A 21,281-nucleotide genomic window follows, 5' to 3' on the forward strand; every position below is an offset into this window, starting at 1 on the left:
CTGTAATGTGTAATGTTTGAGATACACGTGTAAATTTCTTTACAGAAGTTATAAAAAGCACTGATGCGCATATTTGTAGAAACGCAAAATGTAAATCTTATGACGAAGTAATGACGTTACTCTTCAATTTCTTATCCCACATGACTTTACATGTAAAAGAGAAAAAAGCTATACAGATGTATATTATAGTATCGAGCGATAATATTTATTGGAAAACTGAGAAGAATACACGAATAATATGTCTCTATCATACAAAGGTACCTTATTAAATAAATGACATAACGAAGCACACTAAGCATAATAATTTAAGTTTGCTTTTTTCTTTGCTTGAACTTCATTGATAGCTTCCATTAGATCTTCGTGAGTAACTGCCGTTGCGTTGCGCCTTAACGCTATCATACCCTGTGAATACCATATTGTTGACATTATTACAACAAATAATGTATAAGTTGATTAAATTTTATTGATCGAACGCCAATTCCGCTATCTTCGATTAATTTGATCGACCGATGGAGTGTCAACCGTGATTGATCGATTCCGATGGAATTATCGGCAAATTAAATTAATCAAAAACGGTGAAATCGGATCGGCCTCGAATATACAGGTCGGTGGTACCATGTACGACTTCGACCGTATGATCAATAATTGATATAAAATTGGTAAAAAATATATTTTGGAGTTAAGATACTTTTTTATCTCGTTAAGTGACATTGTCTCATTCAAGGCCATTATCGACTCTGATTGGTTTTATATATGCGTGATCATACCGCTTCTACACAAACAGCTTTGCATTGTGCTCCGTTAAAATCGTCCGTGGATCTTGACAATTCTTCGAAGTTTACGTCGGGCGACATGTTCATTTTGCGCGAATGAATCTGCATGATACGTGCCCTGGCCTCCTCGTTGGGATGCGGAAACTCAATTTTCCGGTCCAATCGTCCGGATCTTAGCAGAGCCGGATCCAAGATATCCACTCTATTTGTGGCGGCGATAACTTTGATGTCGGCGGTTGAGCTGAAACCATCCAACTGATTCAACAGCTCCAACATAGTACGTTGCACCTCTCTGTCGCCAGCCTTCTCCGAATCGAATCGTTTTGTCCCGATGGCGTCGAGTTCGTCGATAAATATTATAGCTGGTGCCTTCTCCTTAGCTAGCGAGAATGCATCTCTGACCAGTTTTGCTCCATCACCGATGAACATCTGCACTAATTGTGGGCCGGCAAGTTTCAGGAAAGTGGATTTCGTTTGGGCAGCGCAGGCTCTAGCCAACAGAGTCTTTCCGGTTCCAGGCGGACCGTAAAGTAAGACACCCTTAGGCGGCTGGATTCCCAGATTTTCGAATTTCTCTTTATGCGTCATGGGCAGGACGACTGCTTCGATCAGCTCTTGAATCTGCTTGTCCAGCCCACCGATGTCGGAGTATTGCTCTGTTGGACGTTCGTCTACTTCCATAGCTTTGACCCTGGCGTCGTATTCGGCTGGTAGGGTCTCCAGCACGAGATAACTGTCTTTATTAACGCCAACCAGATCACCTGGCTTCAATGCCTCGGCATCGACCAACCCGATCACAGGAAGAAAGTAAGTCTGACGCGTAGAAGTCTTTATGACTGCGCACTTGCCTTTACGCTGTGCGTCCAAGTCGACAACTGCACCGTCTTCCTCTCCCATATCTTGTGGATCGACATCTAGCAGCTCGATGACATTGGATACCAGATACGGTAGGGTCTTGTTTACTTTAATTTTCTCCGTATTCTCCTTGATCTTGTCATTCTGTGCCTGTAACTCGTGTGTTATTCGCATCACCTCGCTCTTCATGATTTTAATTTCATTATCCAAAAGCCGTGTGCGCGATACGATCTCGTCGGTAGACATTCGTAGAACATCTTCTCCTAGAGTCTCCTGCGAAAGAAATGGTATGATCCTTTTATCGCAAAATCCTATTTTGTAACAAATATAATAATCAATAATCAATTGTTTGTTCAAAAGTATAGACACATGACTATGTGTAAGGATTTTTATACCTAACTGTATATGTGAAGAAAATGATCCTTTATAAATCAATAAAAATATTTATCTACAAAGTATATTTAATTGCTCGGTTTATTATGCTCAACCTTTAATTAAATCTTAAAATATTTTATATTCGTGTTTAGAATAGAAACTACTAAGTACATGTGCATATGTGTGTATGTGTGATCCATAGATACATAGAAATTAAAATAAAAGTTAAAAAGTAAAATATTTTCAATTTTAATCCTGTTTATTTACAATCTTGAGGTTACATACAATATTAATGAAATAAAATATGCTGTAAGGAAACTTTAATTGATATATTTCTTTGTTTCCATCTTGAGACTTGAATATAGCACAAAAAATGTTGATCATTCATTGTCAGTGAAGCGAATTCTTATATTTGATTGTGCTGAAAGAATATTGATTCAACAATTGAAATAAAAAAATTACATATAACTTGTAAATATTCTGTAATTTCAGAATATAAAACATATATATATATATGTATGTATGTATGTATGTAGATGTAGTCTAATATTCCTCGAATATAACAAAAATGATAGTACAGGTAGATGAGTAAAACATATCATTATATTTCTTATAATTTGTGCAAAAATGACGTTTAGTTTTCAGAAGAACAGGCAGACAATTAACATTCTGTGAAAAAAAAAATAGAGGACAAAGCAAGAAAAATAAATCACTCAAACAGAGAAAACCAAGAGTCAAGATTTAATTAACAGAGACTTGCGTTAAACGATTACAAGACATATATTACAGTACCGTGCGTTTTCAGCTGGATGTGCTTGTCATTCGGTACCATAACCTATAAACCTAGAAACGTAAAAAATCTTACCTCTCCGTCCTCCCAGATTGACTTATCTTCCAACGTAGCCATTTGAAAACTTTGAGAACTTTTCTGTGAAAAGCACTGGAATATTCTCTTCGGGAAGTCGACTGTTGTATTCTTACTTGACGACAAATTCTTTAAAGGCACGAAAACAAATCGTGCCTATAATACAGCTTCTCAAGATGTACTATCCGCCAAAGTGACACCAACACGATGCGTGTAGCTCTCAGAATTGTACCGATATATCATTGGCCGCGTTCAGCAGAACAAAGGGATCAGTGAGCGCTTAGTGATTATTGTCTGTGACTGAAGCATTCTTTTAGATTCTTCATAGACCCAGAAGTATTTACCAATCAGGAGCGAGAATCACTGAGCGCTCACTGATCATTTTGTTCTTCTGAACGCAGCCATTGGTTACTTTTAAACGCAGTCAGGTACATAGGACGCGACGCATTTGCTACGGTCCGTGCGCAACCAGCCGTGATATAGCCCGTGTCACACTACGAATTGAAGATCAAGGATTGCGGATTGAAGATTGAAATTTGACCAATCGGAATAAAGCAAATCAAGACCGAAGTTCGTTGTCGAAATTTGTCGAAATCTCATCTTCAATCCGCAATCCTTGATCTTCGATCCGTAGTGTGACACGGGCTTAAGGTTCAGTGGCTGGTCGATATGCAATCACTTTTCAAATATCACGAGCAACAGCGCATTAAAGGACTCATTATTTTTCAAGTATCATGACTCTGTAGCAAAGCGGAGGATCTTTTTTGTGTTCTGCTAGTGCGACATTTATTTCTAAATAATATACTGAAGTAGCAAATAAATGCTCTTTTACTTTCAAGTAGTACGACTCAATGATGAGCTAGGTATTGTTCTCTTTGTTTTTCGATAGTATGACTGAATAGCGGTTTGAGGATGTATTTTAGGCATATAACTGCAATAGTAGTTTATCCCGTTCGCTATTTTGTGTCGTAAATATAATATCAGATATCAAAAGTTTCAATAGGATTTGTGTGGCTTTTTGTATGAACGAGTTCACGTTCTAGTGAATTCGTAGAAGAGCTAATTATTGGGTGCGTTCACGAAGCTCAACAGTTGCACAACAGTTGAGCATCCGATGAGTGAGCGACGAGTGAGCGGTAGAAATGTACACTGAACGCAACTGCAGATCAGAGTTCTGCTCGATTTTGTTGCGCGGAAAAATGTCAGATAAACGTACTAAATATTACGGTAATTATTAAGTATTTTTATAAATATAATTCATATGTGTCTGTCACAATGTATTCTACACCATCCTTGACATTCCCCGCTATATATATTTGGATTTATATGACCATTTTCTTTGTTATTTTCTTTATTCATGGGCTGCGCCATGTTGGATCGGAGACTGATCAGTAAGGCCCTTTGCACAATCACAATCGACTATTACAAGAATAATCTATTGTGATTGGTCTATTTTTATTCTTATTGCCTGTTGCCTGGCATTGTGCAAGGGGCTTAAAGGTAGCGACGAATTCAGAAAATAAAGCGCTCAGTGAGCGCTTTGTTTTCTGAACGCAACCAATGGCTGCATTCAGCAGACTCAACAGTTGGACAACATTACTAGATTTTCCACTGAATCTCGCTCCTGATTGGTAAATACTTCTGGATCTATGAAGAATCTAAAAGTATGCTCCAATCACAGACAATAATCACTAAGCGCTCTCTGATCACTTTGTTCTACTGAACGCGGCCAATGACTGCCAATAGTTACTAAGCGCTCAGTGAGCGCTTTGTTTTCTGAACGCAACCAATGATGAGAAAAATGGCGAACGCTCACTCAACATGTTGCGAATGAGCGCATCGCTCAGTAACGTTCAGGACGAAATCATTCAACAGTAGCACAACCGTTGAATGTCGTGAACGCACCCGATGAAAATATAAACTCGATTGCATTAGTTGTCATGGTTACCATTTGGCAAACACTATAGCAGCATTACAAACTGATCAAGTTTATTACTTGTAAGTCTAATTTAAGATGGTTTACAGCATGGGAACTTTTTTTTTTACTCATTTATATTTATTTCCGTATTCCTATAATGCTTTTAGGTGAAAAAGAAAATGGATTGGGCTAACGAGCTCGAGATTACTTCCAAAAAGGTAACTTTGAAAATATTTCGGAGAATAGTGTCTTGTGTGTACTCTCTCCCCCCTTCCCCCTCTCTCTCCTTTCTCTCTCTCTCTCTCTCTCTCTCTCTCTCTCTCTCTCTCTCTCTCTCTATCTCTATCTCTCTCTCTCTCTCTCTTTCTCTCTCTCTCTCTCTCTCTCTCTCTCTCTCTCTCTCTCTCTCTCTCTCTCTCTCTATTTCAGCCACCTTTGAATATTTCAAATATTTTGTTTAACTACATGTACATATGATTTTAATGTAGAAGTTTGATATACGTGATATGTTATAATTTCATATACCATTATATATTACGCTATTGTACATGCAACTAAAATATATATATATATATATTTTGTGGTTGCATGTAAAATAATATAATATATATATATATATATGTATATATATACTACAAATAATAATATATTGGTTAAATTTAATGTCTTTCAATAGTATTAATGAAATAATTATTTATAATATTAATAATTTATCATAATCAATCAATTTTCAGCTAATACCACGTCTAGGTAGACGTGCAGGTCAAAACAATTTGCTGGAAGAAAAGTCTGATGATGATCCTTTAGAGAGTCCAATTTCCTTGTCTTCTGGAAAATCTATTCCTACACAAAGGCCAATAGTACCGCCTCGTTCAAGGAAAACTGGCTGGAGTGATGAATTAAAAAGTGGCAAGTATGTGAAATTATTTGGTCCAGAAGATATTTTGATAGCAGCTACAAATAGAAAAAAGCAGTTATACTATCTTTATAAGATGTCTCTTTTTTGAAGGATGAAATAATTTCGATGCAAGTAATTTATAATGTAACATGAAATGAATAAAATGACTTTATTATCTTGAAATATAATTAGAGTGAGCAATTGGTGACTAATTTCTATTTCGTTATCTAGGTCAAAGACAGTATCAAATATCATTGAACAGTGAGTATAATGTGTAAAATTAGAGAATCAGACATCTCTATAATCACTGATAGACTATTTCTTAGGGAACGTTTCCGAACGATGGACAAAGAAGAACTCGAAGATGGTAAGCTGATTTGGGATCAATTATATTAACAGCGGTTTGCATTAACTAGATGTGGTTATAGAGTATTTGTGTATATGTGTATGTGTATGAATGTATATACATTCACACACACACACACACACACACATACATATATATGCATAATTTGTTCTTTGACATTCTCATCTTCTATATCTCTGTGCAGATATTCCTGTCATACCAGATTTGGATGAAATTCAGGAAGATAATATTTCACCTGAAATTGCGAGTGCTCCTGCGTAAGTATCATTCATTCTGAAATTTATGTTAACACTTTGCCGGCCGCTTACTTCTCGCATCGCCTTTACGCTGCCGCCGGCGAATTTCGCGCGGGTTCTACTGCTCGCCGACGGTGATATTAAAGAATGTCAAGAAAAGACAATCGGGATAGTTAAAACAGAAGCATAGTGGAAACATTGTTGCCGCACTGAACCGAAGTCACGCGTACATGACAGCGACCGATAACCGTCGGCGAGCAAAAGTCACGCGTACGTGACAGCGGCCGGCAAAGTGTTAAGAAAGAAGAATAAATTTTTAAAGAAGGAAAAGGAGAGAGCTTTTTATAAGGAGACGTCCTTTGCAAGAATGTCCTTTGAGTAGACATCTAATTTTCAGGGTGAACGCAAATCGTGTAACTGCATATGAAGAATTGGATACAGATCTGGTGAAAAACGCGGCATTTACATCATTGGATGATGTTAGCCTTTCGCTACTTGCAGATAAACTGTACAATGAAAACTTAGCGAAGGAACCCGATGAAGTGTGGAATTGGAATCTCCTCTTTACGCAAATTTCTTCTGAAATTAATAGCGAGACGCAGGAAAAGATCACGACTTGAAGCTATTGAAGCATTTTGTAAGATAAAAGGGCCTAAATACGTTGTTAATGCGAAGTATACTTTCGCATTTTATATTCTTAATGTAAAAAGAAACATGTTGCCTGACAAAATGTATTTCGACTGCATTCTGATAGATAATGTCGCTTAATTTTTTAAATTTCGTATTGAATTCCAAACGATAATGAATAATAACGTCGCAATTTTATTAGAACTTTTCTTTGACATTTTAATTTATTATTACTCTCATATGTACTTAACACATATACAGGGTGCACGATTTATCTGAAGACTTATATTTTCTGCAATTCTCCAGAAATGATCATTGGATTGAGAAATAAAAAATACCTGTTCAATATTTTTAAAGAACATAATAAAAGTTATTCCCCCCCATCCTCTCGGGGTAGGATGGGTGGTAACGTTCAAATCTCAAATGGGGATCCACATTTTTCATTGCAGAATTAGATTGTACGTGAAATTTTTATTGAAACAATTTTTTTCATTGACACAATTTTTTATAAAAAGCCGTAGTTCGCCATATACCCACAGTGGCGCGTCGAGCAGTTCTCTCTTCGATTCGGGTTCCCATTTGAGATTTGAACGTTACCACCCACCCTACCCCGAGAGGAGGGGGGGGGGAATAACTTTTATTATGTTCTTTAAAAATATTGAACAGGTATTTTTTATTTCTCAATCCAATGATCATTTCTGGAGAATTGCAGAAAATATAATTTTTTGCGATTACAGCGCCATCTATCACGAATCAAAAAAAAAGTTTCGGACAAAATTTACGTATTTTGTGGCGTAGAATCCGTATCTGCAATAAAAAATGGGGATTTCCATTTAAGATTTCAAAGTTGCCCCCAACCCCCACCCCCAGGGGGTGGGGTGGGAGGTCGAGTTTGGTATCATTGGATGTCCCCCTTCGAGACTAACAACTTTCATTAACCACTTTTTTTTATCCAATGCATAGTTCTCGAGATATTTCAATGTCTTCAGATAAATCGTGCACCCTGTATACAAGTGGTATAATATCCAATAGATGAGACATAAGAAGAAATCGAAGTCTAATAGTATCTAAAGATATTATGGTAAATTATAAAAGCTTAAATTTGTTATTGAAACAATATATGTATATTCTCATAAAATTAAAATAAATGAAATTTAATATCAGAAGCAAAAATCAAGTTTTGAATATACACGTGCGCATTTTCTTACTCTATAGCATAGCTCGGCAAAATCTGCACACTGCCGATTTTCAGCTCGCTCCGCCTAATACTATTTCTCTGACATCTCGCGCGTGGCTCAATAATATATCAATAATATGTGAACTTGTTTTCAATAGCTTCCACATCATCATCCAAGAAGTATTTGCTACTGTTGGTTTCTTTTTCTTTTTTTTTTTTTTATTTACTAGTATCCTCAGTAGGCCTGATTTATTGATAAATGAAATAACTTTTTATGTCAGAAAATAGCAGGAAGTTTTTGCAATATCGTCTCTCAGGTACGGTAAACGTAAATCATGAATGTTATTCGCTCAAAAATAACGTCGCAATGTACACGGCCAATAGCATTCACGATTTACGTTTACCGTATCGGAATGACGGTGTTACAAAACCTCCCCAGTACTTCATAGGTAACGTGGAAATCTATCGGAAACAGGTTTACGCGCTGTACGTTGTACCGAGCCTCGCGCAAGAGGAAGACATAAGAGAAATAGCGCTAGGCGGAGCGGCGAGCTGAAAATCGTCGAGGTGTACAGATTTTGTTAAGCTCTGCTCTATAACCGAAAAAAAAAGTAAATCAGAATTGACAAAAAAATGGCAAACTGCTTTCTGCAAGACAGTGCCTGTATATGGAAGCGACTAATTATGACTCGTCTGACCTACTCTCGATTTGCCCCCCAATTTGGAAATCGCGGCGGTTCGAGGAGCGACTTGAGAAGGACTCGACCGTGCAGGCGTGCAAATCCGAGGGTCCCCCCGTAAAGGTTACGAGGGGAGGGCCATGAAGATGCACGCGCAAATCGGGAGTCGAATTACAAGAAGCTACTTGAAGCGACTTCATCATGTGACAACACCCACTGAGCAGATCTGCCATATCTTCTACGTTAGCGATCAATGTTCAGTTGTGCCATCACTAGCACACACTTCCAGCGTACCTCTTTTCGAAAGTAATATATATAATGTTTATCTTGTATATAGTACATGTGAGTATAACGCTATAGAGAATAGTAGTGATTCTTTATCTCGACAAAATGTCATATCTTTACATACATATTATTAGATAATGTTACATTTTATACTGTTGTCGTTGATGCGTATTTCATGATTGCTAATTTGAAATATTAGATTTAAAAGAGTCGGTCGTCAAGTTGTTTTGCCATCTTGCGGCGCTATAACGAAAGCACCACAATCTTGTCAATAAAGGCATAGACTATACAACGTTAAAGATACGTAGAAGTCGACGATAAATTTTCCTAATTGCGAATAATTTTTTAAAAATGTTTATCACTTTTGTTTAAATTTTAATTTCGATGAATATACATTCCGAGTTGAGAGACAATATCATGCTTTTCTTTTCTTTCTATTTTTCTTTCTATTGAAATTATCATGTTACCCATCGAAGTTTTAGAATTAAAGATTGAGAGAAAGAAAGAGAGAGATGCACGATTTTTAATTAAGTTGGAATTATAATTAGAGGCTGAAGTTTTTCATTAAAATTGTACATTTGAAATAGGAAATCGATCAGTCAGCACAAAGATATTGAATAGGGAATTCTAGAGAAGTCGAGTGTCGGTCGGAAGTCTATCGGAAAGTTTTGCAAGTTCTACAATACACAACCTTTCTCTCTCTCTCTCTCTCTCTCTCTTCTCTCTCTCTCTCTCTCTCTCTCTCTCTCTATCTATCTATCTCTCTATCTCTTTCTCACGGCGTGTTATTTATTCCTTGAATCATCCTTTCCCTCTCGACTGTCGTGCGTCTTGACACATTTTCACTCTGGATAGTCTCTGATACAAACCGCGAATGTGATAGACAATCATGTCGCTGGACCAAACTGTATGTGAAGGTAAAAGTATATGTGAAAAATTATAGATATTGTTTTGCAGATGAAATCATTAGCAAATTTGTATGAGAACGGTTAATCACTCTAATAACTGTCAATAATTGTTTGTATCGGGAAATTGTGGCATAAGAAATAAACCTTTATAGTCAATTGATATTGTTCAAATGTTTACTTTATCTTTGAATAAATAAATGTGATTCATTGATTTTAAATTTACCTTTTTCCTCCTTCAGTACCTGTTTCTACACTTTCAGACCTGAAGGCTTTTGAGAGACGATTGACTGAGGTTATAGCTAGCTTGCAACCTGCAACACTAAGATGGAGAAGTAAATATTCTTGTTTCTTACTTTTAATTTTCTTCAAAAATTTTGCATCTGTCAACCGGTTTGGATATACTTGCAGTGCTGTTGGGTTTTATCTCAGTTTGTACCGCTGTGGGTGCTTGGCACTGGCTGACAGATCCCAATACATCGGCAGTATCTTTTACACAGAGTCTATGCAATCATCCATTCTTTACTATGGCTAGTATAATATTAGGTAAGTGTAAAAATAATCTGTATTTTATATAATTGCGATATGTATGTGTGTGTGTGTGTGTGTGTGTGTGTGTGTGTGTGTGTATATGTATGTATGTACGTACATACATATGGATATATGTACGTACATATTTTTCCAAGTACCAATGAATCGTTTTACAGTGATATTGTTTATGATGGGAGTACATAGACGTGTAATAGCGCCCAGTATTATAACTCAACGTGCCAGAAGTGTTCTTGGTGATTTCAATATGAGCTGTGATGATACTGGAAAGTTGATTCTGAAGCCCACAAGACCTTCGCATCCACATGAGACTTAAGAGTAATATACATAATCCAAGTATTAATTTGGAATGCCTGTTACTATACTAAATGTGAATATGGAATGTTGGTCTTTTTACCGGCTGTTTATGTGTATTGTGTGAAATTCACTATAAGATCACTATGAAAAATGGGAAGTTTATCTGTTTTAGACTTGAATTTTGTCAAATTGTGTGTGCAAATTCTATAGATTATTTGAAATCTTTCATTAATGCAATACTTATACATACACGTATGTGTGTGTGTGTGTGTGTGTGTGTGTGTGTGTATTGATTTATATAATACATACACATATATGTGTATATATATATATGTATATATCGCAAAAATTTATAATGTTCAATACTTTTTAAAAGTATAACGAATCAGTTAATGTATTAAAAAAGAAAAGAAATTTGACCAGTGCTGAATTAGAATTATTTGGATAAATCGTGAAATTGATGTTTGACACTCTGTATAAATCATATAATGTATATATAACAAAATTGACATATGTTAGATGTGTTAATATTTTTTGATACAGTGTACATATAGAACAAGTCAATATTTGTACAGTTTACTTTAGGAAATTACGAAGAAATCCTTATTTTAGCAATAAGATAGTAGTCAAACTGTAATCAAACCACTTGTCAAGGGTCTTCTTACTTGAATCGAATGAGTTTACAAAAATAATTACAATCTATGTAAGTCCTGTGTTCAAATTAATAGTTAAGATAGATCAATCAAATGGATTATGCATCACCATCTGTATATAAATGCTTATTCATAAGCGCTCAATGTAAAATATATTGTTTTCCAATAGAGTTAAGGAAACACGTGATATCCATTGAAGTTCAAGAAATAGATTGTTCTAATGATTCCAGTATACAAAAATAGATCCGTCATTAGGGAAGGCATAATAAAATAGTCAATTAGGACTATCAATATAATATCTACATTAAAACATTAAAACATATTATGCCGATGATACGATACTGTGGCAGATTTATTGTATTTATTAGAATGGTTATATATAATATAATTTTTCTTTACAAACCACATCTCACTCTCTCTTTTTTCTCGATATTTTTAATGAGTGTTCTTATCGCGTAAGAATGTAATTTCTTCGCTATTTTTGTAAAGCAAAAATAGTTTTATGTAGTTTATCCAATCGAAACTGTGCATAAAAACTCATGTAATTTTTGTAAAAAGGAAAATTATAGGGAGGCACGGTATATATAACGATCAAAACATTTATTTGTAATTTGTTACTTATTACAATCTTATTTGCAGCGCAGTCGACACGATTTGCGCGTGTTTTCTTAAAATAGTACGTGTACAATGTTGCATTTTTACGCGGAGACCTGTTTTCTCGTCGTCAGTCTCGATACTGTACGTACTGCATTGGTATGTATATGTGTGTGTGTGTGTGTGTGTGTGTGTGTGTGTGTGTGTGTGTGTATGTGTGTGTATGTATGTATGTATGTATGTATGTATGTATATACACACACATACACATACATAAGTAATGCTTATTTAATCGATAAGAGCAATCTCTTGACAATCGCCAATGAACAATGATGACGCGATAGGGAAACACGCGGTAAGACTTTTTGACAACAATTGTATAAAGTCAGTGCGTAAATAACCATAAACTTCGTTACAGAGATATGCGTACGGATACCTCGTAGTTAACTTAGCAGAGAGCTCCAGGTGGTTACCTGGACCCGTCAGTTATATGATTTTTACGAAGCGCAGTTTATTATTCTGAGGTATTTCTATGATCATCATCATTCCGTCGGTATGCACTTTATGGCTTGCGTAACTGTCGTATATAGTACACGCGCGCGCGCGCGCACATGTATGTGTATATACATATACATACATATATATACATACACACACATATATATATACATATACATACATATATGTATACACACACACGCGCGCGCGCGCACACACACACACATACACACATGTATACACATACACACACATGTACACACACACACACACACACACACACACACACACACACACACATATAATTTTTTAACACACCCATATATATATACATAATTTTTTATATCAATTATTAAAATTATTTTATACTAATCAATATAAAAGAATTTGGCTCGCGGATCGATCGAATGATATATGTAATATTTGGAATGACTTAATTGTGTATGTGTAATCATATTATACAATGCTCAAAACGATCATTAAATGATCATTTCTTTAAATGAAGGCAACATTCAGCATAAATCACTGAAATATTGTCAATGTCAAATTTTTGCCCTCAATAAACATACTTAAAATAACGTATTTAAATAAGTGTAATATTATTTTGCTTCCTTGTAGTTCTATTTAACTAAGCATCATTCGATAATACATAGCCAAGTTGTTTTGGGTATTGTATATAACATCCGACCGATCCGCGAGCTAGATCCGTTTATATTGATTAGTACAAAATAATTTTTATAAAATTAGTGATTGTGTGCGCATGTGTGTGTGTATGTGTGTGGGTGGATTGAATGAGTTTTATATTTCGAGCAGTATTCCAAGTCTCTTGATTCGTCGTGTCGCAGGAACATTATTTTTTCTTTTTCTTTTTGACGCTTCTCATGTCAAATCACTTGGAATTCCATCCTCACACTCTTTATCTCGGAAGAGCGAATTCTCTCGTTGATCTATTCGGTATACTTTCTTGCGGAGAAAGTATTTTGAAGATATCATGTAAAGTACAATACCGAGAATTACGTTACACGAGCAATTAGCGCGATTGTATATTCATCGTTCGCATATCAGTAATCATTGTCAATTTAGTCACAATGACTCGTCTCACCCCTCAAAATTTCTCTCTCTCTCATACTGTACTCATACTTTACACGGTTATTACCTCCAATTCAATAAATTTATCAAATTCGTACTATTCGAATTTTTATCAAACCTTTATTTTCGAAGTTATCGTGGATGACTCTCCTTTCATTGATGTAAAAAGAAAAGAGGAAGGCCTACTTTTCCACGATTTGTATGTCCTTTTCTATCCGCGACATTAAAGCGATAAAAACTATAAACGCAACTGTCGCGCACGAAAGCAAGCTTACACTAGTGCATGGAAAACAAATCTCCAGCGGAGGGAAGAGGCGCTAGACCGCCCGTGACGTCCGGCAACTGCGTCAAGTCAGGAAGATTTGAAATGTGAGACTTCACCTCCGTTCGCACCGCACACACTTTCTTTAGTTTTTCCTTATAGTCCTAGTAACATACGTATAATAGACCCGTGATATTACCGAACGAAAATACGCGCAAATTAAACTTTGCAAAAAAAAAAGATGTAACAATGTGATGTAACGCAATTTAATGTAACTAGTTTAATGTAAATTTAAATCTATATCACCCCTAACAATCGCATATTTTATCACCTTGAAAAAACTATCACTAGAGTTGTGTTTTTTTTTTTTTTTTTTTTTTAATAAAATATGGCCTTATATCTTACATATATCCTCTCCAACTGTCAGAGAGTATGATATAGACTCCGATAATTTTTAGTCTTGAGTCGTTTACGTCTAACTTAAAAAGTGCTATCTTATTGTGTGATCTTAGAAAACCTGTCCCATATTTTGGATAAATATTTCATCATTACTCTTTTGTCCGCGGCGTATACCGGATTAGGATGTTGAGGATATTACGGAGTGGAAATGGAATCTTACCTCTAAAGTGCTTTGTGCCTGCTGCAGCAGCTGTCTCTGTGCCAAGGTATAATCTCGGAGCATCGTTAACAGTCTTCTCCTGTCCTCCATCTCGGCCTGCAATCGTCCATTGTAGTCTGCAAGAAGAGCGGCAGCTTCGTTCACCGCGACGCTCAATTGATCCGCGGCCGCTCGGTCGGCGAGATTTGCGAGCAACGAAACCTCCGATACTTCCGGTGGCAAGGACGCGATACGCTCCCTAACGCCAGCGTCCGACGACGCGGTATTTTCCAGATCCTGAAAAGCGAAAGGATTCGTTAGTTCTCATCTTTAGCAGCGTCGTGTGTGTCTTATGCGTGCCCGGAGAACCTGCATCTCCGGATTCGGTACAACATATTCGATTTGTAAACAAATAACGAGGCGCATCTTCTCTATATGATGTTGTTATAATTGAGGAAACCCAAGCACAAACTAAATATATCACCGAAGAAGGAATGAAGAGTATGTGTGTATATGTGCGCGTGTTATATATGTGTGCGTGTGTGTGTGTGTATGTGTATGTATATATATATATATAACAATATATATAATATATATATATATAACTATATATATATATATATACACACACACAATACCGAAATAAAACATTGACCAAACGTTAACGGCATTTATTCGGTAAGTACGCTTCGAAGAATGAGATTTTTCCAGAAATCAAAGGCGAATGGAAACAAGTTTCAATGCACGCTCCATTCTAGAGCGAAATAAGGTAAGCGACGATACAGCCAAACAAAACAGACAAATAATCGATGAGGGTGAACGCGTTAGAAGCGTTTGCCGTTACACGCCCCATGTGTGGATTCAACATTTATTTTGGTACGAATAAAGTATTTTATTGTCGACGATACAGGTTCGGCAAGATGCTCGTTTATATAATCGAAAATTAACCATTAGGGCTTTTATGAGCTCCTCAGTTTCCGGTGGATCGCCAGCCGGTGTACGGGGACTCAACGTTACGTGAAGCTCTTTGGTACCATCTACTTCCACTTCAGTCTCAGACTTCTTCCTCTCTTTTCTCTCCTTCTGTAAGCACAATGAGAACATTCTATAGCTCTGTTACACCATTTTGTACACATTGTAATCGTATCGATTTGCTCGAGGCTATTATAAATTCAAAAATTGAAATTATCAAGTAAAAATTGCAAATGCTTCCGAAATATCTTGCACTACGAATGTCACGCAAGTTTATTGTTTTTGCATAGACAATGCTCTTGGGATATGTATGTATTGTCTCCTAGATAAGAAATATGATTGTGTGTGTATGTATGTATATATGTATATATATATATATATATATATATATATATATAGAGAGAGAGAGAGAGAGAGAGAGAGAGAGAGAGAGAGAGAGAGAGAGAGGGAAAGAGGCGTAATTAGATAATATACGCACCTTTATCTTCTCGGTGTCGAGCCTTGCTCTCTTCCGTGGTGGCGGTGTTCCTGAGTCCTTTATTAAATCTGTGAAAGCCGCTTTTAATTCTGCTATTTGAGTCTTGTCGTAAACTCCTCGGTCCTCCCAGATATGCAATAACCTACTCAATTGTCGCCTTGTTTTATCATCAAAACCTTTCAAATGCTCAAAGGCTTTTGGCAGAACTGTTCCGAATTCTTTTCCAAATTCTGGTCCCTTTTTTTTACTGTTCTGGATGACGTCATTTGCCAGATACATAAACATCAACTTTCGATGTTCCTTTGCTGTAAAAATACACACAGTTGTAGCGATGCGCTAACAATGATTCTCACACAAGAATTTAACGCAACCAAGATTATTATATCGAGACAATGAGATAAATAAATAAATAAACTAATCATACTTTTGACATGTTCATTTAATTTTTTTTGCAATATATGCCTCCAACTACATGCTATTGTATTGTTATAAACTCACATTCTGCTTTTAAAGATATAAGTCATATGTACGCGTATGCGTACGCGCGCGCATATGTACGCGTGTACTAAGTATGTTACACTTGTTTATAAGTTGTATAATAAATTTAAATACACGATTAAAATTATCCCAACTTCCATGGTAAGTGTTGTTATGTCAACATGTCACCATGTTATCGTCATCTTAGACGGCGAAAAAGATAGTGACACTGCGAAACGTTTGCAAAAATATATCGTTTAATCTTTGAGAAATCAATCCGATAAAAAATGTAAATTGTAAAATGTGTTTCCTCTCAGTATATCCCCGTCTCATTAATGACTTGAACAATATTAACAGCACAACACAACACAACACAACACAGGACGAGATGAGATGAGACGAGTCTCGTTGACTCGTCTTCGAGTCACCGCCTGCCGAAGCAACCATATGATTTTTACGCGAATGTTGGTCGAGACAACGCGATCCGCAACTTCTCGAAAGCTACACGGCCGACGAGACAACGCGATCAGTCAACGCGACGTGATTTCACACAGAGGAGATAGGAACGTTCGTCAACGGACGACCGATGCAGCGCAGCGCAGCCGTATAAACTAACCTAAAAGCTCGGACGATTTTCGATCTGAATCGAAGTCGAGACGAATGAATCGTCTTGATTTGATCAACTCGTCAACAGAGCATTGCGCGTCGACAGCATGGCAAATTGACACCAAGTCGAGACGCGAATAACTCGCTACATAGATACCTTTGCACATCTCCCTGAACCACACCTTCACGATCGTGGGGTGATGTTTTCTATGATGAATGAGCCAGAGCGACAAGGTCTGAATACTCTGCTGCGACGTGTTTAGATCCGTCAACCGTTTCACCAATGCGCTCTCCGTGAACCCCGTCATCGCACCCCGTTGATCTTTGCACAACTTTGCCAGAACAAGACCAACTTTTCGTATACACGTCTTCCACACGTCTATACGTGCTCTTTTCTTTCTCTCTCTCTCTCTCTCTCTCTCTCTCTCTCTCTCTCTCTCTCTCTCTCTCTCTCTCTCTCTCTCTCTCTCTCTCTCTCTGCCTTTCCCGTACCGTATATATCCACACTGCCGATGTTACCCTCGCATAAGAACGACTCGGAGTGACGCGCCGAGCCAACAGCTGAAGCTCCAAGGTAAGATAGTCAGCGCCTCTGGCGGTTTCCGACAACGTTAATGCAGAACCAAGAGGTCTGTTCGTTTTGTCTGCACTGTTGAACTGGTGCAACAAGTTGAAGTGAGAAAACCTAAGTTTGTCTCACTTTAACTTAATGCACCAGTTCAGCAGTGCAGACAAAACGAACAGGCCTAAGGTCTGTCCTTTTGGTGCTTGGAACCCTTTCGTACAGCTTATACAGAACGGAACGGAACGGAAGAGTATTTATCTTTGAAATTCCAAAATCAAAACAAATTTACGGTGAGATTGTATGATTTCTGAGATAGGATGACATTTTTTAACATTGAAGGTGCAACCTTAATAAGAATTGCACATTTCTTCATTCTCACGGTTCTCGAATACTTCATCTAAGACTTTCTTCACAAAAACGTCAAAGAGCAGAACGAGAGTGTCACTTGTACCCAATATGGTGCACGACATCGCGAGATGAGTTTTAATTATTAATAATTAAATATCTCTCAGAGAATAAATTTTTCACATAGAGAATAGTTTAGACTTTAACGACTTGCTAGTAGAAACTTGCCATTCCTCGTTTCCTTCGTGGATTCGCTTTCGACGTTTTGCGAACACGTTTCAATCGCTTCTTCCTCCCCCGAAGAGATGAATCGGAAACTTCACGAAACGTGGAAAATGAATTCACGAAGAAGTGTCACCAATCTGGAAGTTAGATCAAGAATCTCTTGAGAGAGAGAGAGAGAGAGAGAGAGAGAGAGAGAGAGAGAGAGAGAGAGAGAGAGAGAGAGACTGCATAAAGTATTAAATTCAATATTGACCGCAACGTGGTGGGAAATTACTTATGCAAAAACATCGATTTCCTTCTCTTTTTTCTTGCAGTTATTACTCGTAGTAAACTAAAATATCAAGAGTAATTTATATCGGATGGATAATCGATTGCGCGCGATGTACGCGCTATAGGATGAATGAAAACGTTTGGCGGGGTGGGACAACATCCGAGAACAAACAGACGAGACTGTGCAACAGTGTGTGCGCGCGCGCGCATACATGTGTCGATTTAAAACAATAATTTATTTGTATACAATATTATCTTATTGTGGATGGCTATACGCCTAATGGACAGGGTTATTATAAACAGCACGTGCGACCGACTCGATTTGAAACAATAATTTATTTCGCACAGAATCTGTTTCTTATGGGCTATGGTCTAATGGACAAGTTATTGCGTCTCCTCGTTAGATACCGGCAACTTTGCCGTTTACACGTCATTTAGTAGTAAATCGATAGGACATTCACTCGGAGGATGGAACGCACTCCTCGCTATTGTACTTACATACTTCGCTCGCGATAAATTGGTGTCTGTAAACAATTAACGGGACAATTTCGGCCCCGTTCCCCGTTGTATCTCTCCCATTACAACGGAATATATAAAGAGATAAAATACCGTAAATACACAACGTGTATTCTCTCACTCATTCGTTATGCGAAAACGGTTAACGGAACTATGGAAGCGGATCTGTATGCAGGCGGTCTGTAGTATTTTGTATTTTCTTGCGTCCTAATTGGAATTCACTCGTTTGTCCGTTTCACCTTTTATCTGCGCTTCCGCGATATGCAGTTTTTCTTGCATGGTTGATCATAAATCAATCACTCCCCTTCGTCGTAGTACTTTATCAACAGAGTACGTGAAATTGCTTCCAATCAAATGCTTCCAAGCTAAAAACTGTTTACACATTACGGGCTTAGGAAAAAGAGATAAAAAATATTTACGATCTTTCTGAGGAGAAGCCTCCTCACACTAGGACAATGCTGTGTGTCAATGACGGAAAGAGCCGTGTGGATATATCGGATGTGTTCTGTCATTAGGTCGCTACACTCGGCTAAGACCGATACGGAAAAGGATCAACGTCTGTATAACGTTTGTTATTCCCTGCTACTGTATAATAAGTCGAAATAAAATATCTCTATATGAATATATCGGTGTGATGTCATCGAGCGATGTGTACATACATCTCAATACACGTTCGTCTCACCTCTCGGTAATGCTCGGTTCGGCATTCTGTGTTATTGTACGTCGACATTATCGAATTAATTAATTTTACGACGCAATTTTAACTCGTCAAGTGCCAAGTGATGCTTGATTTCAGAGAGCTCTCTCGCGGTTCTGCTCTCTGCGGGTTCACGGGCAGTCCTCGTTTCGTGTACTTGCCACTAACGTTTCATGACATGAACATGAACATTTCAATTTGCTTCTTCCGGAATAGAAATTACCTGAAATAAGGAGAGTCGTAAACAAAGTGTCGAATGCGAATCCACGACATGGGACACACTGTGCTGCAGCACAGTCTGAAAGCTAGATTAAGCATTTCTTCACACCCGAGGAAGCCCGAGGCCGAGTCAGATTTTAAAGAAGTTAAATTTCAGTGAAGTGAATTTAAATTTTGATCAGCAAGCATCTCTCCATTTGACAGATGTGTGTCATTCTCTTTGAGACTCGTGGAGTTAAAATCCACAAATTCGTTCGCTAAATTTCTCAATTTTAACTCATGTCCCGTGCCACGGGACATGAATCGGGACGAAGTTTTCCGTCCAGGCCGTTTTCGTTACTCATACATTTCGGCTCTGGAACGTGGTATCATCGTGATACAAGTGTGTATTATGAGATACAGATTATTTGACAAATGGTAACACGCGATTAATGCGAGCGAATGACAGGTTACATAAAATTGCACGGAACGTGTCGATGGAAAGATTTTCGCAGAAAGAGAGAGATGAACTCTGACTCGACAATTTAATTAACTCGACAAGTTTTTTGCACACACACTAGTCGTCTATGTGTCTAATGTAGAAGTGAGTGTATAAGGAGGGTGGGGGGAGGGGGGGAGGGAGTCCCTAATTTTTTCCCGAAAGTGACATCGGAACGGATGAAAGAGGGTGCAGATGTGCGCGCCATGTGATTTCTCGCGGTGTGACGTTTGTCTACAAATCCTCTCATTTTAAACGCGGACAACTTAACGTGGAGGAACTTAACGCGCATCTCAATACAATCAAAACCTCATCGAATAAAGAGAGACGATTGAAATCTAGATTTGTTAAAATTCAGGTTGTTCAAACTAAAATTGTGCGCCGCGCACAAGAGACTTTAGGTGATAAAATCACATAATCCCCCTTATAATCTCGGGAACAGAATTGTCGTGAAAATAAATGTTGCGCCCCACACAACAAATGACAAATTGATGAATTTCTGATTGCTCTGAGATTTACAATAAACTCCCCTTTCTTCACATTTTAACGGAAGAATTGATATGATTGGACGTTTGGCGATATGCCGACAAGGAGATGTACTCCCACTTTTTCACCCATCGTTGCACACGTCGCTCTTCAGTTCATTTGGAATTGGAGGGGCTCCGTGTAACTTTCTCTTTCACCCCAAGCTTTTTCGTACGAAGGAACGCTTGAAAAGGGCAAAATTTCATGCATAACGCAACGATCCTCCCGGCATTTGGCCGATCATGCGGACAAAGTCAACGTTTGTGAACAATTAACGGGACTACTCCGGCGGTACTATAAAGGGGAGAGGGAACGCTGAACGATCGTAATAAATGGTAAAATTCCGAGCTCTGTGATGTCATTTTTCTTTTCTTGCGACGTTTTCCGCAAGATATAATGCAAGATAT

The 21,281-nt window shown here is 37.6% G+C and overlaps 4 protein-coding genes across 8 annotated transcripts; 2 read left to right on the forward strand and 2 right to left on the reverse strand.

Moving 5' to 3' along the window:
- Positions 1-179: 179 nt before the first annotated feature.
- On the reverse strand, positions 180-3,136 carry Rpt5 (26S proteasome regulatory subunit Rpt5). Its single transcript, XM_011150276.3, has 3 exons — positions 2,869-3,136; positions 768-1,901; positions 180-402 (listed from the first exon to the last, which is right to left on the reverse strand). Exons 1-3 carry the CDS (start codon positions 2,908-2,910, stop codon positions 292-294), a joined length of 1,287 nt encoding a protein of 428 aa, XP_011148578.1. The 5' UTR covers positions 2,911-3,136; the 3' UTR covers positions 180-291.
- A 1,504-nt stretch (positions 3,137-4,640) lies between these two features.
- IFT43 (intraflagellar transport 43) lies at positions 4,641-7,118 on the forward strand. Of its 2 annotated transcripts, none has more exons than XM_011150278.3 (7): positions 4,641-4,866; positions 4,954-5,004; positions 5,521-5,699; positions 5,916-5,945; positions 5,999-6,051; positions 6,236-6,308; positions 6,685-7,118. In XM_011150278.3, exons 2-7 carry the CDS (start codon positions 4,966-4,968, stop codon positions 6,905-6,907), a joined length of 597 nt encoding a protein of 198 aa, XP_011148580.1. In that variant the 5' UTR covers positions 4,641-4,866; positions 4,954-4,965; the 3' UTR covers positions 6,908-7,118. The 2 variants fall into 2 exon arrangements, with proteins under 2 accessions (XP_011148580.1, XP_011148581.1); XM_011150279.3 differs by having other exon boundaries at positions 4,642-4,866; positions 6,011-6,051.
- Positions 7,119-9,802: 2,684 nt separating this feature from the next.
- On the forward strand, positions 9,803-14,681 carry Cnep1r2 (CTD nuclear envelope phosphatase 1 regulatory subunit 2). Of its 3 annotated transcripts, none has more exons than XM_011150283.3 (5): positions 9,803-9,973; positions 10,204-10,296; positions 10,373-10,507; positions 10,669-10,828; positions 14,550-14,681. In XM_011150283.3, exons 1-4 carry the CDS (start codon positions 9,946-9,948, stop codon positions 10,824-10,826), a joined length of 414 nt encoding a protein of 137 aa, XP_011148585.1. In that variant the 5' UTR covers positions 9,803-9,945; the 3' UTR covers positions 10,827-10,828; positions 14,550-14,681. The 3 variants fall into 3 exon arrangements, with proteins under 3 accessions (XP_011148585.1, XP_025162376.1, XP_011148587.1); XM_025306591.1 differs by lacking the exon at positions 14,550-14,681 and adding an exon at positions 11,420-11,873; XM_011150285.3 differs by having other exon boundaries at positions 9,804-9,973; positions 10,225-10,296.
- Positions 12,963-17,591, reverse strand: LOC105188691 (regulation of nuclear pre-mRNA domain-containing protein 1B). Of its 2 annotated transcripts, XM_011150280.3 has the most exons (5): positions 17,192-17,590; positions 15,952-16,256; positions 15,450-15,584; positions 14,523-14,798; positions 12,965-14,067 (listed from the first exon to the last, which is right to left on the reverse strand). In XM_011150280.3, the coding sequence occupies exons 1-5, from the start codon at positions 17,340-17,342 to the stop codon at positions 13,918-13,920; spliced, it is 1,017 nt and encodes a 338-aa protein (XP_011148582.1). In that variant the 5' UTR covers positions 17,343-17,590; the 3' UTR covers positions 12,965-13,917. The 2 variants fall into 2 exon arrangements, with proteins under 2 accessions (XP_011148583.1, XP_011148582.1); XM_011150281.3 differs by lacking the exon at positions 15,450-15,584 and having other exon boundaries at positions 12,963-14,067; positions 17,192-17,591.
- Positions 17,592-21,281: the final 3,690 nt, after the last annotated feature.

The sequence above is a fragment of the Harpegnathos saltator genome, unplaced genomic scaffold, assembly GCF_003227715.2.
Source record: "Harpegnathos saltator strain DR-91 unplaced genomic scaffold, Hsal_v8.6 scaffold79, whole genome shotgun sequence".
Lineage (NCBI taxonomy): Eukaryota > Metazoa > Arthropoda > Insecta > Hymenoptera > Formicidae > Harpegnathos > Harpegnathos saltator.

Bases quoted from the DNA above. Each gene is read 5' to 3' on its own strand.
- Rpt5 (XM_011150276.3), bottom strand. From the start codon at position 2,910: ATGGCTACGTTGGAAGATAAGTCAATCTGGGAGGACGGAGAG. The intron at 1,902-2,868 runs GTAAGATTTTTT...TTTCTTTCGCAG, and splicing joins CAATCTGGGAGGACGGAGAG to GAGACTCTAGGAGAAGATGT. The intron at 403-767 runs GTATGATCACGC...TGGTATTCACAG, and splicing joins AAGCTGTTTGTGTAGAAGCG to GGTATGATAGCGTTAAGGCG.
- IFT43 (XM_011150278.3), top strand. From the start codon at position 4,966: ATGGATTGGGCTAACGAGCTCGAGATTACTTCCAAAAAG. The intron at 5,005-5,520 runs GTAACTTTGAAA...ATCAATTTTCAG, and splicing joins TCGAGATTACTTCCAAAAAG to CTAATACCACGTCTAGGTAG. The intron at 6,309-6,684 runs GTAAGTATCATT...TCTAATTTTCAG, and splicing joins GAAATTGCGAGTGCTCCTGC to GGTGAACGCAAATCGTGTAA.
- Cnep1r2 (XM_011150283.3), top strand. From the start codon at position 9,946: ATGTCGCTGGACCAAACTGTATGTGAAG. The intron at 9,974-10,203 runs GTAAAAGTATAT...TTCCTCCTTCAG, and splicing joins GGACCAAACTGTATGTGAAG to TACCTGTTTCTACACTTTCA. The intron at 10,508-10,668 runs GTAAGTGTAAAA...ATCGTTTTACAG, and splicing joins TATGGCTAGTATAATATTAG to TGATATTGTTTATGATGGGA.
- LOC105188691 (XM_011150280.3), bottom strand. From the start codon at position 17,342: ATGACGGGGTTCACGGAGAGCGCATTGGTGAAACGGTTGACGGATCTA. The intron at 16,257-17,191 runs GTATCTATGTAG...GTATTTTTACAG, and splicing joins GTTCAGGGAGATGTGCAAAG to CAAAGGAACATCGAAAGTTG. The intron at 15,585-15,951 runs GTGCGTATATTA...TTGTGCTTACAG, and splicing joins TCGACACCGAGAAGATAAAG to AAGGAGAGAAAAGAGAGGAA.